This window comes from Acinonyx jubatus, chromosome C1 (genome assembly GCF_027475565.1).
Source record: "Acinonyx jubatus isolate Ajub_Pintada_27869175 chromosome C1, VMU_Ajub_asm_v1.0, whole genome shotgun sequence".
Taxonomy (NCBI): domain Eukaryota; kingdom Metazoa; phylum Chordata; class Mammalia; order Carnivora; family Felidae; genus Acinonyx; species Acinonyx jubatus.
The window spans coordinates 61,313,459-61,333,127 of NC_069381.1; the positions used below are offsets into that span (position 1 = coordinate 61,313,459).

At 41.9% G+C, this 19,669-nt stretch overlaps 1 protein-coding gene across 3 annotated transcripts in view; it reads left to right on the forward strand.

The window, feature by feature from the left end:
• TNNI3K (TNNI3 interacting kinase) overlaps nt 1-19,478 on the forward strand; it is a 283,164-nt gene extending 263,686 nt beyond the window's left edge. For all 3 annotated transcript variants that reach the window (XM_027058869.2, XM_053214232.1, XM_053214234.1), the window contains 2 exons: nt 15,644-15,723; nt 18,933-19,478. In XM_027058869.2, the coding sequence (XP_026914670.2) occupies nt 15,644-15,723; nt 18,933-19,009 (157 nt within the window). In that variant the 3' untranslated portion in view covers nt 19,010-19,478. The remainder of the gene's footprint in view (nt 1-15,643; nt 15,724-18,932) is intronic.
• Nucleotides 19,479-19,669: the final 191 nt, after the last annotated feature.

The following is a 19,669-nucleotide window of genomic DNA, read 5'->3' on the forward strand; positions in this document are numbered from 1 at the left end:
ACCACAAGATCATGACCTGAGTCGAAGTCAGATGCTCAACCGGCTGAGCCTTCCAGGCACCCCATGGTTTGCCATTTTAAACAGAAAGATCAGGGAAGACCGCACCCATGAGGTAACATTTGAGCAAAGAGGTGAACAGAGTGAATTAGAAAACCAGAAACCTCTAGAGAAGAGCATTCCAGATTGTGGGAACAGTAAGTGCAAAGTCCCTGAGGTGAGATCATGTCTGTGAATTCAGGGAATGGCCTGGAGACCAGAAGGAGCAAAATAATCATAGGGAAGAGTCATAGGAGACAGAATAGAGAAGTGACAAGGGGCCAGATCATGAAGGAGGCTCAGACCACTAGGAGGACTTCGGCATATACTGAGATTGAGACACATGCCACCACAGGGATCCGAGCAGAGAAGTCACATGATCAGGCTGCTTTCTAAAGGATCACTCAGGGCACCTGGTGGCTCAGTCGGTTAAGCAGCTGCTTTTGGCTCAGGTCATGATCTCATGGTTTGGGAGCTTAAGCCCCACATTGGCCTGTGTGCTGATGGTGTGGAGCCCGCTTGGGATTCTCTCTCTTCCCCCTCTCTGCCCCTTCCCTGCTACCCTGCTTGGGTGCTCTCTCTTAAATAAACAAACTTATTTTTTTTTTTTTAATAAATAAGTAAAATAAAAGGATCATTCTGCCTGATGTACTTTGTGGGCCTGAGAGGAATGGCGGTCAATTCATTTGTTCTTTTAAACCTACTTTCCTCTCATTCAATTATTTAATAAATATTTTATTTAGCACAGGCTGTGGGCTAGGTGCTGGGGAAGACAGATGTGAAAAAAAGCAGTGATGGACAATTTGACGAAGAACATACTAAAGAGGGCAGCTAACCAAGTGAGGAGGAAGCCGACACGAAAGTGAAGCACAGGAAGGTTATGTAACTTGGTCTAAAGCCACAGCTCCGCAGGGGAGGGGCCAGGACTAGAAACCTTATGCCCCTGAGCACGTGGCCAACATGCACTGAGTGCTGGGGCTGAGAGACAAGGCTGGAGGAACCACCAGGAGTTCAGTTCCATCAAAGTCACTTTTAAAATACGTGTGGAGAGCATACTCTATGCCAGGCCCCAGATGCCGGGGCCACAGAGGTAAATAACCAAACGTGGCTCCTGTTCTGAAGGAGCGTGCAGTCGGGAGTGCACATATCAAGGCTTAATAAATACCAGTATAAAAATAACCATGGAGGTCTAGCTCACAAGCCAGCCACAGAACACTTCTTACAGAATCCATAGTCATGTTCCTGCCAAAACAGAAGGCAGGAGCAGTTGTGGGCTCAGCAGGAAATGTCAAACCCTGAGTTGCCCCAGGATTCAAAGAAGCTTCGCAGCACATCACACAAGAGTGGGGTAAAAGCCCCCACGTTACTGGCAGTGGAAGAGCTTTTCAATAAGAACAAGGCACCCTAGCAACATAATAACCATTTTGTTATTCAGGGTCTGACAGCAAAGAATACACAGAGGAGGTGAGGAAAGCTTTGGTGTTGTATGATGAGGCAAAAGGTCCCCGAGGTTTAGTATACATTCACTTAAAACAAAAAAACATTGCTTGTAATTTTGTAACCTCCTTAGGGTGTTTCAAATGGTTTGTGAAGATCAATGTTCCACATGTTCAAAGAGTTTAGGGAGTTTTAAAATCTCTCCATTCAGACTGGCCTGTCATAAAGAACAAAGGAACATGGAATTTCTTGCAGGGATCTGAATTCACACAACAGAGCCTGGAGATGTTAAATCAACAAAGATGGCCTTTGAACTTTCCTCAATCCAAAAGGGGAAACGAATATGTACTGCTCTGTAGGTGCCTATCTAGATGCCACTTTTATCTTCCATCAATAAAATTGGTTTTGCAATTTTTACTTATATATCCACCAAGGGACCATTATTATAAAATAGTGGTTAAAAGCTTGGGCTCAGACGGGCCTGAGTTCAAATTCAAGCTCCACCACTTATAAGCTGTGTGACCTTAGGGAAGTTAGTTGAGCTCTCCAAGTCTCAAGCATCTTACCTATAGGATGAAAATAATGATGTCGCAGTGAGCGTTAAGTGAGAATACACTTTGTACACGTCTGACATATGGTAGACGCTGAATACGTATAATTTTTTTTCTGTTTTGCCATTAGCTCATATATTTTAGTCTTAAATATTCCTCTTCTAAGACAAACTACTAAAATGAAAGATGCCTGGAGAGCCTACTTTCATTGGGATTGCATTGTTTGGCCCAAAGGTGGAAGACAGCTTCGAGAAGCACCACATAAAAGGTTTATCTCTTGCTCTAAAGGAGAGGTTGATAAACTATGGCCCACGGGCCAAATCTAACTCTGCCTGTTTCTGTGAAGTTTTTGTGAACACAAGCACACTCTTTTGTTTACATATTGTCTATGTCTGCTTTTGTGCGATCATACCAAAGTTGAATCATTGCAACAGAGACCATATGGTCTGCAAATTCTAAAATGTTTACTATCTGGCCATTTACAGGAAACATTTTCTGAGCCTGGCTCTAGGAACTTAAAAACTCCAATTTTCTCAAGTCACGTAGCTCTAAAACTGCTTACATTGGAAACTCCTCTCCCCATGGAAAAATAATAAGTCTACCTTCAAGAAGTCAACACATCTACTCCAACTAGTCAGTGCTAGGTGCTATGTGAGGCCCCAGGGGACACTGAGATTCCTAAGGCAGGGTCCCTCCCGATGAAGAATCTACAGCCCGCTTGTTGATCAGGTGAATATGCAATATGAGGCGAGTTCTGCCAACGGTGAGAGCAAATGGCTGGGGCAGCACTGTGGACCCTGAGGTTCCTTCTTCCTTTCCATATGGCCATCACCTCTATCCCAGAAGACATGTTTGAAGAGACATCTCCATCGTGTTCCATTTCACTTTCATATCTGGAAAGCCGTACCACAAACCAGTGAAGGGATGAGGATACCACAACAAAGAATCCTTCTCAGATTTCCCTGGCAATGAATGACATAGAGGGTGGAATAGGCTGGACAGGAAACAGGAATAAGGAGCCCTCAGTGGAGGTTACTGTTCCAATACATGTAGCTGGGGGAGCACAGCTTGTTCCTGAGGCTAAGAAAATGGAAGGAGGCTGACCAATGAATCAGAGGTAAATAAACAAAGATTAAACTTGAATCAATGAAGTTGCTAGGGAGGAATCATCACTCATTCATTTAATACATATTTATTGGGTGCCTAGTTCATGACAATGAGTTTAAGGCACTGGAGAACAAGACACAGTAGTACACAAGACAAGTCCCTGCTGTCATGAAGCTTACATTCTAGTTGAAAGAGGCAGGCCATCTCAATTTGGATTTCTTCTGAAACAGACCATGAGACAAGGATGTGAGTGAAAATTATTTTTCTGGGATGTGATCTCAAGCACAGTGAAGGAAAGAGAAGGAAGAAAAAATAAATAAAGGGATATGTATGTTAATGAGTAAGTACTGCTGTGGGCAATGAAGGCTTAATTTTATGTTGTAAACTCTGAGGGTATAGACCATGTCTCAGAATTTTCCCAACAAGCAGCAAGGACGCTGGAGTCTTTATCCACCAACTCTTGTTCCTCACTGATGGTGACTCATTTGGGTGGGTGGGAAGGAGCATTAGCTACCCCCCACCCCACCTTTAAGTGCAGAGAAACACAGGAAACCATGAGCATGTATGCAAACTTCTAAAGGTGACTTCCCAAGTAGACCAAGGTATATAGGCAGAGTACTGTATCTACCTATACAGGTGACAATGGATAAATACACAAAATGAGATTGTGGTAAATACTATGCAGGCAGTTAGAATAGGTTGGTAGGATAGAGTGACTGGAAAGGTAGTTTAGATGGGCTGGTTAGAATCATGAAATCAAGGAAGACGCCTGGGAAACAACATTCCGCAGGGCTAAAGAGCAAAAGTGCAGAGTTCATAAGACAGGAAAAAGAGGAGAAATAGAAGGCCTCTGTTGTGGACACAGGAGAGGAGGCAGGCAAGAGTGTTACAGGGTGAAGTCCCAGGTAGGTAGCTAGAGGTCAAACCATGACGACTTCAGCAGCCAGGACAGGGCATTAGAAGGTTGATCAGCCACTGAGGGATTTTCAGCAGGAGTGTGACAGGATGTAATTAAGATTTTAAAAAGTCCATCCTTGTTACTCTTCTTTTCCTTTCTTCCCCCCTCTTCCTAAATGCCTTAGTCCCAAAGCCATTAGATAGGGCTGAGCAAGAGTGACTTCTCCATGGGGTGTGGAACAGGATGTTTGAATCCAAGTACGGTGTGGAGAATGTCCATGTGGATGGCGAGAGTGGTGGTGGGTGGCAGCTGGCTAGCATGAGGTGTCAGAGCTAGAGTGGGAGGAGGGAAGAGTTTTCATGAGGGTTTGGGGCTACCCAGCCAAGGTGCTAGAGCCCAGGTATGGTGAGGAAGGCATCTACATGGGAGAGCAACCTGGCATGGGAGGCCAGAGTGCAAGCCTGGGAAGGAGGGCATGCATGAGAGGGGTCAGTGAAGAAGTTACCCCACATAGAGTGTCAGAGCCCAAGCACAGTGGGAAGGACATTCATGAAGGTAGGTGGTGGCCACTGTGGTTCCATGCAGATTGAGAAGGGATCAGTTACAGGAAGGTGCTTGATGTGGTGAAGTCGGAGCATGAGGGTGGTGAATAGGGTATAAGTATAGACAGGCAGCCCTGTCCTAGTGACTGGAACCCACACAGGGTGAAGAAGGCGTCACACGGGGCACAGCTCAGTGGAGCCCAAGGTAGGTGAGGTGGCACCTGCTTAGGGCAGACAGGTGGGAATGTAGCCCAGAGTGGGGTGTCAGAACACAAGAGGGTAAGGAGAGCCACCCGGAGACAACAGTGGAGCCCAAGCGGGGTAAAGGAGGACATCTGTGTATGTGTTGATGGACGCGGGTGTGACAACAGTCAGGGATTTGTACTTTCCAGGGCATTGATCATATTAAGGATAATGGGAACCAGGTTTCTCATTTTCTCATTGTCAGAGAAGAATGTTAGAAACATGGAAAGGGAGAAAACTAGAATGGGCCTTGTGACGTTGGATTGTATTGGAATTATATGAGTGGAGGAAGAGGTCTGAATGTGTTTACACACGTATGTATGTACATACATCTTCTTCAGTTTTGCCTGCTCTGTGAGAGGGTCTGGGAGCAGCAACATTTCAACCAAGCATCTAGGTCTTCATTTCTAAATACTATTCTCCACTAAAAGTAAACAGGGCACTGTGGAGAAATGGCAGATTTCAAGGCTGGGACAAGGAGTGTACAAAATAAGCCTGGAATGTCTGGTGCCACAGAGTAGAGAGGTTTTCAAGGGTGGGTGTGTATCAAAGGGACAGCTTGACGGGGCTCTTGCTTGCCAACTATGGGATAATTTAAGCATCAAAATGAATAATGACAGTAACCTTACAACCCCTTGAATAAAATAATAACGAAATCCATACAGAAATAAATAAATGAAGATACTGAAATTTGGTTGAGATATGGGATATTTATATAGTCTCAAAGTAACACCCCACAAAATCCTTATTACAGAAAGAAAAAGAGTAGTTTTGTAGTAGAGAGTCCTGTCAGATACCGCCTTAATCAAGTAACGAAAATTAAGAACACAATAATGGGATAAATCAAAATGTGATGGGATAGAGTGAGGAGAACACAGCAACACCTGTGTGGTGCTTCCCGCATCACATGTAATTTTAATTTAATCAGATAAAACCAAATTGAAGGACAGTCTGCAACATCACTGGCTTGTCATCTTCAAAATTGTTCAGGGTCATGAAACTCAAGTAATGACGGAGAAACTGTTTCCAACTGAAGGAGATTAAAGAAACGTAACAACTAAACACAGTGTGTGATTCTCAGCATGAATCACACACTTCTCGCCGTAAAGTATTGAGATAATGGGCAAAACCTGAACGGAGTCCGAGAGAAGACGAAATCAAATGATTATATTAGGCTATGTAGGAGAATGTCTTTATTTTAGGAATACACTAAGGTATATGGGAAATGACAGACAATCAGATTGGCAACTTACTCTCAAATGGTTCAGGATTAAAAAGAAAATTATACCATGTTTGCAACCTTCCTTTGTTTTGAGATTGTTTCAAAACAAAAAGTTAAGAAAAAAATTCATACATTTACTTTGGCCACTTCATTTCCCAGGTCTTTGCACAGGCCCCAACCTATTTCTATCCCAGTAATTCCCTCCCTTTGAGAATCCACTTATCCTGCAGCTCCTGTGTATAGGGAGGGTGCCCTTTATAGTATACTGTGTCCCCAGGCATTGAAGTTCACCTGCACGTGTCTACATTTCTATTTACCTCAAAGGGTAGAGTACATGTCCATCACACTCATATCTGGGTTCCTAGCACTTAGCACAGAACCTGGCATTGTGCTTGATAATCAATCATGAAGAGAAGGAGAGAGACAAGGTTGTGGGTATAAATTTGGAATCATTTCCAGAGCTAACAGTGTTAAACGGGAAAAGCAGGTGATTTGGGTCCTGCCTAGCCTACATTTGAATTACAGCTGTGTGATCCTGGACAAGACTTAAACTTGTTTTCCACACGTGTAAAATGGGTTGTTAGGTGCAGCAAATGTATGTAATAAGATTGGTGAGGCATCTAATAGACTGTGACACTTAGCAGGTATGCAACAAAATTTGGTTTCCGTGTTTTCTTTAAAAACAGGAATAAAAATTAACAAAGAAGTCTAGAACCCCAAGCTATATCCTGATATCACTATAACCTTGATATATGAACTTGGGTAAGTTATTTCACTTCACAAGTCTTCAATCTCATTCTTGGTAAAATGAGGTGGGAAAATGGAGGAGTGAGAAGTGAGCTTTATGACCATCGTGCTCCTAAGATCTCCTAGTTCTAATATTTAAAATACTTCCCCTTTTTGAGGGGGAATGATAGTAAGTACAGAAGGTGAAGGATAAGAAGGATGTTTGCTGGGGTGCCTGGGTGACCCAGTCGGTTAAGTGTCCAGCTCTTAATTTCAGATCAGGTCATGTTCTCATGGTTTGTTAGTTCGAGCCCCCCATCAGGCTCTATGCTGGCAGTGTGGAGCCTGCTTGGGGATTCTCTTTCTCTCCATGTCTGCCCCTCCCCCACTTATGTGCATGCACATTCTCTCTCTCTCTCAAAATAAATAAATAAACTTAAAAAAAAAAAGATGTTTGGTATATTTAAAGGATGTTCCTCAGTTTTGAAAGCAGTCAAGGCATGCAAAGTTCACCTCCTACTGGATTGCACAATTCCTCATTTATACCTGCTTAAAGTATAGGTAAATTGAGAGGTGGTAGTATTGTTACGTTACCGTTAAGCACATTAAAAATTGATGAGCCATCAAGGAATTAGCGCACAGTTTCAATTCTTGCTGCATTTTTCCTTATTCATAATTCTTTTCCTAATTGCTTTTTCCCTTAAAAATGGGGGAGTTGAGACCTTGGATATTTGCCTAATGGCTCAAACAGAGCCATGACCCATTGCCAAGTCTTTCAGGCCTTTTATAGCTGGGGACATTTGCCACTGAAAGAAAGCTGATGGGTTTTGATTTTCCTGAAAGAGATATTTTGCACTGACCCCTGGCCCCATTAAATATTTTGGCCATTGCCCATTCACTGTAATGGGAGCAATAAATTTGTTTTAATTTAGGACATTATCAAGTAGGGAATATTGACAAAGACAAAATAATGTTCTGAAAACAGTGGGATGAAATCATGAATAAATAAATATGTTGAACTTAACTGATAAATTAACAAATCCTTATTCATAAGAGTCTGACTGGACTATTTCAAAGTTAGGCCAAAGGTGATCCCATTTCTAATAGAAATGTCGCCTCTCTTTAGGCCAGAGAAAAGGTGGGCTACATGGAAAGACATTGTAAGGCATGGAGAGGCATTTAACCCTTGTGACAGATCTGTTTTAAATAGATCTATTTGTTTTCAACTAAATGCCAAAAGGAGCAGCCAGATGACTCTAGTAGCCTTTTCTATGGCAAAGCGTTTACTTTCCTTGTGTAAACACCTTTATTAGGGATCTCAGCAGGCTGCTTCTCTATCTTTTCTTTGTATTAGTCCCTTAGATTAGTGTCAAAGAAATGAAATTCTGGTTAGCTGTTACCTGTGTGTGTTTCATGTTGAGTGAAAGAAATGACTTTTCACTTGGATACATTCCTCTTGAGGAAGGGGATAAAGGTGCATATGGCACTGATCTCCTTGCTAATATTCTTTCACAAGTAACATCATTATGACAGATGGCAAAAAAAAAAAAAAAAAAAAAAACAAACCTAACACACCACAAAGCATATTTGCAGAGCTGTGTGGCCTTGGATGGTGTTGCCTGGGCAAAGTCCAAATGACTAACTCTTCTAGGTTACAGGTAGCCTGAGGGCACTTTTAGCTGCGTAAAAACTAATTGGACCAACTTGAATGGAAGAAAATTGTGCCTGAAGTCTTTAATCACACTAGTAACCTAATGGTTTTCTGTTCAATATAGCCGGAGCAGTGTTTAGGAAGATGAATCCATGCAGCTTAGAAAACCTTGCACAGGATCAGAGAGTTGTGGAGAGTTATAAACATCTTATTTAGAAAGGTTGGGTAGGGGAAAATAAAATTTTCTTAAAGATCTAACAAAGCAAGTCATGAGAAAGCTGACTCTGGCTTCTTTATGATGATAAAGGATATTTTTCTATGAGGATCTTAGTGTTGGTCTTTATATGCAAAGAGTGCAAAACTGTAACTCATGACTAATTCAGTGAGCTCCTCAGATGGAAACAGAACAAGAGTTTGACAGGGACTGCTATTAAATGTAGTGTGCTTTAGAAGAAAGAGCATGGACTGGAAGTCTGAAGACGTTTTTGTTCAAGTTCTGTCTCTGCCTCTTGTTAGCTCTGTGAGTTTATTCAGGTTGTTCAAACTTCCTGAGCCTGATATAGAATGGAGGTAAAATTAATGCTTTCCCAGATACCTCATGGAGGTTTTGTAAAAAATACTCTAAGCTAATTGATATAAAAGTGTGCTCACGCTATAAAACCCTCTACAAATATAAGAGATTATTATATCATTATGGTAGAACTTAATGTTGTAGGTCTCTTTGTTTTTAGTTGTTTTAATTTCAGTCTTGCTTTCAATCCATGCAGACTATATTCATTTGCTCTAATTCACCCAATCAAAGACCCCAGCTCTATGAAAACCATACTTGGAAGAATATGATAAAAATGGTTTCTTTTGGACTTTATGCCCACCTGATGTCTTCTTTGGAATGTAATTCAGTCAGAAGCCATTATGACACTAGCAAATACTCTGAGAATTTATGAAATCCCACAGCCAAAACCATGATTCATTGTTCCAGTACCAAAAGCATTTGGCAGGCTTTTGTTTGGAAGCCACAATACTAGCTGATTTTGAGGGTCTAAATGGGGCCATTTGAACTCATTGTGGCACTGCCCGCTCCTGCCACTCTGAAGAGATGGCACCAGAGTTCCCTGGATTCTCTTTAGACAGTACTTTTCTTACTTCCTCATAGGCTCTGGTTAACAATATACCTTTCTGGATTAAGAGATGACATAGTGTGGGAGCACCTGGGTGGCTCAGTCAGTTGAGCATCTGACTTTGGCTCAAGTCACGATTTTGTGGTTTGTGGGTTTGAGCCCTGCATCCAGCTCTTTGCTGTCAGCCTGTCAGTGCAGAGTCCCCTTCGGAACCTCTGTCCCCCTTTCTCTCTGCCCATCCCCTGCCCGCATTCTCTCAAAAATATATAAACATTAAAAAAGAGAGAGATGAATTAGTGTTTTAGAGTTTTTCTCCACCCCTCAGGCATTGCAACATGAATATTCTACAAATTTATCTTCTTTTTAAAAAATTTTATGTCTCCATTTTGAAAAAGAGAGAGAGAGAGAGAGAGAGAGCAAGCAGGGGATGGGCAGAGAGAAGGAGAAAAGGAATCCTAAGCAGGCTCTGAGCCGTCAGCACAGAGCTAGATGTGGGACTTGAACTCCCGAACCATAAGATCATGGACCTGAGCCAAGATCAAGGGCGGGATGCTTAACTGACTGGCGCCCCTACAAATTTATTTTCTATAAAAACTTTTGTGAAGGAGCTCAGGAGTTTTTAGTACCAGACTTACACAACCCGTCAGTCAAATCCTTAATGATGGGTTTATGTGAAAGTGATTTCTCCACACTTTTCCTTTGCTTCAACTTAGATGGCAATGCGGTTCTTCCTTTGAAATAGACCACGAAAAGAGATGGTTCCTTCAGGCAAATAGCACGGTTCAGTTACTATTTCAAATGAAAAGTATATAGACAAAAAGCTACAAACACCACCTTGAGTAGTAGCAGTAATGTGTAGCCAGGTATGCTGTGGCAGGTATAGGGAAATGAGGCACTCAGCCATGGACAAATGTCAGACACTTCAGATAAGGAAGATAAAAATCTTCTGCCTGAGTGGGAAATGTAATCTCAAGCTGCCTTTCCAACACATCAAAGCCAGTTTCACGAAATCTACATGGTTCATGAATACCTTCCAAAGAATCTTAGAATGTAAGAAATAGAGGGACCTGGAATGGCACATCACTTGGATCCCTCTACCGCACCCACGGCCACGACGTACTCTAGCCATACCTTCAAAATTTCCAGGAATGAGACAGTACCCCCTTCTAGAACAACTCAATCTATTTTGGGACAATTCTAACTTCGGGAAATGTGGTGTTTTCTTTTAACTATTCCCAGTGTCTAAGGCTCAGCTTAACCCTTTGGAGAATGTCACCTACCTGAAGTCTTGATCAGTCCTGGATATCCACCCAGTGACAGTTCAATCCAACCACTTGTCATTTGGCACAGATCTCCCCTTCTTACTTACAAGCAATCAGGAGAAACAGTGTCCAGTATCTGAGGAAACTAGATGTGTATATTTCCCCCTTGAAATTTATCCTCACCATGGGGCGCCTGGGTGGCTTGGTCGATTAAGCGTCCGACTTTGGCTCAGGTCATGATCTCATGGTCCGTGAGTTCAAGCCCCGCGTCGGGCTCTGTGCTGACAGCTCAGAGCCTGGAGCCTGTTTCAGATTCTGTGTCTCCCTCTCTCTCTGCCCCTCCCCTGTTCATGCTCTGTCTCTCTCTGTCTCAAAAATAAAGAAACGTTTAAAAAAAAAAAAAAAGAAATTTATCCTCACCAAAAAGAAATAAAGCAAATCTAACATGATGGATTTTTTCTTTCTGAATAAATTATTCATTCCCCAGTGCACCTTTGTAAGAAACAATGGCCAATGACTATGTTTATCTGTACATGTACATCACAGAACTAATTTGAACTATTTAGCCTAAAATAACTGAAATTAATTTTAGCACTAAAAGTGAGATATATCAATATAATGTGGTAGTGTGCAAAAACTAACATAAAGATTCTATTCTCTTTATTTGTTTAATGTTTATTTACTTTTGAGAGAGAGAGAGAGAAAGCATCAGCATGGGAGGAGCAGAGAGAGGGAGACACAGAATCCAAAGCAGGCTCCAGGCTCTGAGCTGTCAGCGCAGAGCCTGATGTGGGCCTCGAACTCACGAACTGTGAGATCATGACCTGAGCCCAAGTCGGACACTCAGCCGACTGAGTGAGTCACCCAGGCACCCCTCTGCTATTCTCTTCAAAAGAGAAAATTTCATTACACTGTCATTAAACATATACATGAAATCACTCATATAATATCCTATATCATTGATATATATGCCTCTGTATGATATATAGGTCCTTTTAACATAAAAAGGCCACCTAGTTGACCAGCAGTATTGAAACACTGCAAAATCGAGTGCTTTTCTTACCTGCCATTGGTTCACATTTACTTTCATTGAATTCATGGGACAGCTGCATCACTGGAAATGCCTATTTTCACTGGCCACAACTTCAGCCAACAGAGGTCCCGGTATGTCTCTTAAATTCTGGGCTTCTGTGAAACTCCTGCTGAATTCTGGATTTGCATGAGTTGAGGACAACTACTTCCATGGATCAGGGTTTGGTTTCTTCTGCTTTGTTTGACCTGGGCACAGTTAGCTTCCATCTGTCTGTCATCCTAGAACAGCGTCCAGAACCAGCCAATGTGGTATCTCCTGGGCCAGAAGGTTAAGTCCCCTGGCATGAATTGCATTTAGCAACTGAATAAATAAGACAGCTTGGAGATGGGCTTTTATTCATAGGAAACCAGATAGCCTTTTTGATGATAAAATATTTATTCCCTATTATCTTGTTGTTGCCAAGACCACTATGTACAGCACATTTCTTAAAAGGAGCTGGAGTGCTTAAGAGGTTCTAGTAGGTAGGTAAATTTTAGGGTATTAGTAGGGTAAATTTTATTTTGAAAAATATCTTGAATGACAGTCTGTTGCCCAGAACCGAGTGTGGTTTGCCATTTAATGTTGATTGAGATAATCCCATGTCCCACTTTAAGGCAATACTTTTTCTTCTTTTTAATCATTGCTCCCCTCTAAGAAACAGCTTCACATTATCCCTTAAGAAAGTGAGGCCAAACCTGCAGTCATTTTAAGGCAGCTAAGTGGATGAAGCAGTGTGAATTTATATTAGAGTTTAGAAAAATCTCACTTCTTCAGGTGGACATTTTGTAATAATTTTATTTTAACTATTTACAAAGTACCAGCTAAGCCCTGTGGGAGATCCAAAGATATCAGATGGGATGTCTGACCTCCGGGAATAGGCTGTTTAGTGGGCTTCACTAGCATACAAATACAGGCCATTGCCACACACAGAGGCAGACTCTGATAAGCACTGTGCTAGAAGTACAAAGTACTAGAGGGTATGAAATTCTGAGTGGGGTTTCCAAGAAGACTTTGAGGAAATGTTTCCTTTGAGTTGGACCTTGACACATAATAAAAGTAGGTAACGTTTATTGAGTGCTTACTACATACTAGCACTCCCCAAAATCTTTTAAACTTCTTAATTCTTTAATTCTCATGATTAACCTTACAAGTCAAGTGTTGATATAATTCCCATTTTATAGTTGCATAATCTAAAGCAAAGAGTAGTTAAATAACGTATGCCCAAGGTCATTGCTAGTAAGTAATAGAGTCAGGATTCAAATTCAGGGAGTGTAGCACCAGAATGTTCCTTCTTAATGCTTCCCCTTAGAGACAAATAAGATGTCACTGGGGCTCCTGGGTGTCCCAGTTGATTAAGCATTGGACTTCCGCTCAGGTCATGATCTCAGGGTTCATGCACTCGAGCCTCGCGTTGGGCTCCGTGTTGAGAGCTCAGAGCCTGGAGCCTGCTTCGGATTCTGCATTTCCTTTTCTCTCTGTCCCACCCTTGCTTGTGCTCTGTCTCTCTCTGTCTCTCAAAAATAAATAAATGTTAAAAAAAAAATGTAATGTAAAAAAAAAAGATGTTACCAAGCAGATTCAAGTAGTGGGAGCAGCTGAACCACAACCGTGGAGGAAGGAAAACTCAGGATGTTTTAGAAAGTACAAAGTCTATTAGCGTGGCTTGAACTTGGGGAGAAAAGATACTGAGGAATTGTAAAACATGAGATACACACAGAACGGAAGTAGGTTTGGAAGCAGAGGGTTTGGAACGTGGGCCTGAGGAACCGCAGTGGGGAACAGGGGAGAATCCTGGCAGGATTTTTGTTACCAGAAGACCTTGTACAGGGGAGGATTGAGTGACCTAAGAGAAGGACATTATTTAAGGACCTATCAATTAATTAAATTGTTCAAAACTTTTTTTTTTTTTTTGGAGTTTCTCCTACGTGCCAGGCACTGTAAGTGTTGAGTATATAGCAGGGAATAAGGGAGATAAGATAGACAAGGCTCCCAACTTCATTGTGTGATAGAATATATAAGTAAATGGATAAATGGACAAGATAATTTTATATAGCTTCATGTCAAAGAAACACATTGACATGAGATAGAAAGTGATGATAAGCCAAGGAAATGCCACTTTGGAATGGTGGTCAGGGAAGGCCTCTCTGAGGAGGTGATGTTGCAACTGAGGCCTGAATGACAGAGGATCCAGGCATGGGTGAAGGCAGGGCAGTGGTTCATTAAAGCAGAATTTGGGTTCATTAAGATCATTCCATGCAGAGTTAGTTAGCAAGTGCAAGAGCTCTGGATTAGGAAAGAGCTTGGACGGTGTAAGGGACAGAAAGAACATCATGAAGTGCTTACCAAAAGATGGGGAGAAGGGTATGAGTTGAGGTTGAGGTAGGCAGGGCCAGGGCCTTGTAGGTGAGGGGAGAGCATTGGAGTACATTTTACTCTAAATGAACTGGGAAGCCACTAGAATGATTTAAGTAGGAGAATGTCTTAATCTGTTTTATACTGTGAAAAGAACATTCTGGATAATATATGGAAAATGGGTTATCAGGAGACAGGAGTGAAAGCGGGAACATCAATTAAGAGGCAAACTGCGGAGATCCAAACAAGAAAGTTATATGGCCCGGATCTTGAAGGAGAAGGCAGATGAATGGATTAGGGTTCCATAATGGAGGCAGAGCTAAAAAACATTTGCATTAGGTGAGAGTTGTGAAAAAAAGAAAAATTTTGGCGTAAGTAACTGAATGGTGTGGTGCCAGGAACCGAGATGAGAGCTCTGGCTTGGGACGGGGGAATTGAGAGTTCTGTGAGCACAGTGAGGGGAGCACTGGGGGGAACTAGGGAAGCCTCCTGGAGGACGCTAAAGTTTGGGTGAGACATGGACACAAGAGAAACCACAGATATATGATTAACTGACAGATGTGATTCGACATGAGGGTGAGGGTTTTGATGACTTCAGGTTTTGAGTCTGAAGAGGTAAAAAGAAAACAAGCCCATTAACCAGTGTGGGTGGTAAAAGGGTAGCAGAAGTCTGAGGAAGAGAAGGATTAAAGAAGAAATTCCTGTTTGAGTACCGGATAAACACACAGGCTTTGGAATCTAAAAGACCTGGGTTTGAACCATAGATGAGCCAGTTACCAAACCTGTGTAACAAGTTACTTAACTGCTCCACCTCAGTCTCCTAATCTGTAAAATGAGAGAAATGTTTGGTAATAAGGATTAAATGAGATGATAGACTTATGCGTTTAATGCATTGGAATCATGCAGTAAATCTTATCACTATCTCATATAATTCCTACTATAATAACAGCCAAATAATAATATCTCTTGGCATGTGTTTTACTGATAGTGATTATTACTAAGATAATACTCTGGCTATTAGTTCCTTTTAAAAAATACTTGCAATTATATTAACTCAGGATTTAGATTCAACACTCCTTTTTGTTACATTTAATCATCCAAACAAACTGGAAATTATTTATGTACTTTTCCCATCTTACAGGTTAATAAACTGAGGCTCAGAAAGGGTGGCATGCCCAAGTTTACACAGCTGGGAATCGTAGCCTACCTGGAAGAGCCAGTACTCACACCGAGATATGACTTACTCCAAATAATTCCGAGCTCTCTCCCAACTAGTCACTTGTAGCATAAAAACACCTTTGTATTACTTTGCCAGTTTTCTGGGATCTATCCTGAGTGAATAAGTTGTGTTTTATAAAAATGTTGTTAGCAAACCACCACCATAATTTTCAGAGTGTGAAATCATGTGTTGCATGGAATTTTCCAGTGCTGGACAGTGTTCTTCTCAAGGCCTGTCTTTGGAGGAGACGAAGAGGGGTCTTCAATTATCACCCATTGACAAATATGGTAAGTACATAGATTGTTCAGAATGATTAAGGAAACTTCCCCTAGGAAGGTGATATTTATTCATAATAAGGAAGAATAGATTGTTTTATAATAGGATGCTTTAAAAACAGTGTGTTATAAAAGTACAAACTTTGATCTTATGTAACTCTGCATTTACCTTTGAGTTTACTAGTGTGTGTGCATAAGTGTGTAAGGATATGTGCAAGTATATCAGAGTGTGTGTATACATGGAAGAAGAACTAAGTCTCCTGCATCTTGTGATATTCCAAACACCCCGTTGCCACCTTCCTGAGTTCACTGCCTGTAAGCCTCACATCACAGGTATGTAGGGAGGAGAAAAACAAGAGATGAGTTTCTACAATTACGTCATATGCTGGGGGAGCTCCTCCCCTTTGGCAAGTACCTAAGGGTAAATTGTAAACCCAGCCATCCCCTCAAAAACCTAGAGAGGCGATGGAGGTATCACTGATGGTATCTTTTTGCACAGGTCTACTTTAGAAGGAATTAATAAAGCTCTTTGAAATAATTAACACAGTTCTGTGCAGGCCCTTGGAAGCCAGAGGCTGGGTAATCACCCTTATCACCAGCTGCCATATTAATGTGCTAGGCCTGTAATGTCCTTTTTCCAACCTCTAAGCCCGAGAGTCTCTATATTTAATTGGAATTTTAGCACAATGGGCTCATTTATTCATGGGAACTTTCCTTGACAATATGGAGGACCGAAAAAAAAAATGTATGTCAGTTAAAGAGATCAGATTTATTACAAGAACTGGGTTTGGGGAAGAATAAATTGGATGATGTGTTCCCGGTTCTCTGATTTAGTGAATGGTAATAGACCCTGGAAACCCTCAGCTTTGGGATCCTCACCAGTGCACCTCGTTTGCCAAGTATTATTACCTAAGGCATTAGAAAGCCTTTAAAAAACGAAGGAAAAAAAAATGTTCTGGATAGATGCAGACAAACTACTTGGGAACATTAAAGAAAGGAAACTTTGTGCTCCGACTCCCAGGACGTGTCTAGAATGCAGCCGAGTGCTTTTTATCATCAGCTTTACAGCATAATTGGCCAGTCCAGTAACCGGGGAAAATGTGCTCTAAGTGTCACATCATCACATTTTTTATAGATATACTATCATTTTTTCAAACCTTTACAGATGTGACCACACAACCACAAAATACAGGGCACGCTTTGAAATGTGTGCTTTGACCAGAAGTCTTTCCATTCATGGTGGATGAAACATTTCAAGATGAAGCATTTCGTTAACCTAACGATCTGTTTCTTAAAGGAATAAGACTTTGAGCAGAATTCTTCAAGATGGAGAAGACAAAAGTAATGCAATAAGGCAAAAGTTGGGTTTCCCTATGCATGTTTGTGCCAGAGTTGAAGAAAACATTAGGGTGTTTGAAGGGAGTGAGAGCCCCAACAGGCAAAGAAGATATATTTAAGATCTCCCTCTAGGAACATCACGTAGTACAAGAAAGAATGCTTTAATTGCCCTCCATTTCCATTTTATAAACCAAGTGTGGTAAAATAGCTACATTATGAACCGTTTCTTCCTCTCCACCCTCAAAGACAGGGCTAGAAAATGAAGATAAAATTACATGCATTGCAATTTTCTCTGTATGTGAGACCTTTCGCCCTACAGCAACAAAATGTGCAGACACGGCTCAGTCTTTTCCTAAAGCCTGTGGTCAAATTTCACTTGGGTTCCTCTTAAGCCAAGTGGCCACACAAGGGCCTGTCGTTCAACTTTGGCAGGATGCATCAATAAAAAATGTCAGCACCCAGGCCCTGCTGGTTTTGCTACCCATCCCAGAAGGAGAGTGTCCCCCCTTCCCGCCACCACACACACACACACACACACACACCCACACACTAGAGGGATGTGCACTCACAATCAGATTTCCACTGGAGCATCACAAGCCAGTAAAATCGCATGTGGTACACTAGAAGGTTGTTGATAGCAATAAAAGGATTGCAAGCTTATGAATGCAAGCCTGGAATGAAGGTGCAGTTTCAGTCTGAACAAAAGGAACTATTTTGCTTTAGGATGTAGATTTTATGTAGGTCCATCGGAAATTAGGATTCAGTGGTGTGTATCCTGCCTCCCCTCATCTCAGCTTCCCCTGACCACAGCCTTCCTGCCAGCTGACTGGGGTCAACCCTGCTGGAGGTGAGCGAGACAGGCCAGTCAGCAGCAGCCCCAGCACCTCCTCTCTGGAGAGTTGATGTGCTGCCTGAGAGACGTTGACAGAGACCCTTCTTATGAAAATAAATAAGCTTATCCAACTGCATATTGCTAGATGCCTTGATGAAAATGTAGATGGCTGAGTTGGTTCTGAAAACTCAGCTATCACAGGGAGCAAAAGCAGCAATAGCTGTTGACAAATGTGCCCATTTTCCCAGAAGCAATGAACGGCTTCCTCACTTGTGCTGGAAAAGTTAACTGCTTCCCTGCACGTGTCCTGTGTTCTCTAGGACAGCGGCCGGATCCTGAGCCACTAGCTGCATTTTGTGGACACAGGGCTACTGCTTCAACGAGCATCAAATACCACCGGTATTTAGACCTAAGCATTGAAGTACACTTAAAAACCGGGTGCTCAGGGAGGAAAAACAAAACAAAACCCAACCAGAGCTGACCTGCTGTAGAGAGTGCCTCTTTCCTTTTTCTCTCTGCTAGTTCCACCTTCTTTTTAAAATTGCCATTTGCTCAATACTCACTGTGTCACACACTGTACGGATTGTCTTACCAACGTTACCAACCTTACAAATAAGTGATGTTAGTGTTCCTATTTACAGATGAAGACACTGGGGCTTAGAAAGGTTAAGTGGACAAAAATCACAGAACCGGTAAGTAGTGGGACCAAGGTTTAAACCCACACTGGCCTGACTTGTAAGCCCATGATTTTAGCCATCGTGATACACCCCCTTCTGGAACAGTCCCCTTCTTTACTCCAAACTTGGCCTGCGTGGGTCTAAATCACACATCCATCATTTGTGTTCCTCTAGTCTCAGCTCTATGTTTGCATTTTAAATTTTGCCTGTGTTTTACGACTGCTTGCCAGCAGCCTTCGCCCAGACTCTCTGTTCACGTGAGCCGAGAGGAGCCGCTTGGCAGCTGTGGTGCACTGGGTGAGGCTGGTTAAGAAAAATTGGGAAGATGGACTGAAAGGCCGATAAGTAACAGCTGAACTTCTATTCTGATGCAGGCTACGTGTCCGATCCCATGAGCCCGATGCATTTCCATTCTGGCCGGAATAGTGGCAGCTTTGAGGACAGCGGCTGACAGCGTTCCGCATATACCTAAGGAGAGATTTCCCCCAAACTGACAGCAACAATTCCTACCGTGGCAGGCTTGCTTCCAATTATAATATTTTACCCTCTAAGGTCTCCTTAAATTGGCTTGTTTATACTGGTCCTCTTTAATTCCCTACCACAAGTTGGGCTTTGGATTTATGGTTAAGGAATGAAATGCAAAGGAACCAAGACAGAATGTATGTAAAAAATTTGTTTGAATTTTGTAACTGAAAGAGCAAATTTATATCATTACTTGGAGATGGGGCCTAAGACTATGGTGGGCACTTCACAATGATTATGTTTTCCTAGACTGAATTATGTGGACTTGCATTTGAGAGCCACGGCTTTGATTTTGTAGAATATTGTTCGTTTTCTTCTCTCATTAAGTTACCTCTAGTGTTCAGCTCTGTGATTAAAGTTCTTTGTTGGCATCCAAAATGGATTCAGAAGTGTACTGACTTCTGAGTAAGTGTTCTTTAAGACATATTGGTACAAAGAAGTAATGACCTTCAGATCAAGACGCTTGCAAAATACTGCATGTACTTACTGAGCCTCCTTTCTACCTCATACCGAGTGCTCTGTGGTGTCTGGGCATCCTGTTACTGTCAGCATCAAGGTGTCATAAATGCTACTGGTACAGTTATGACAA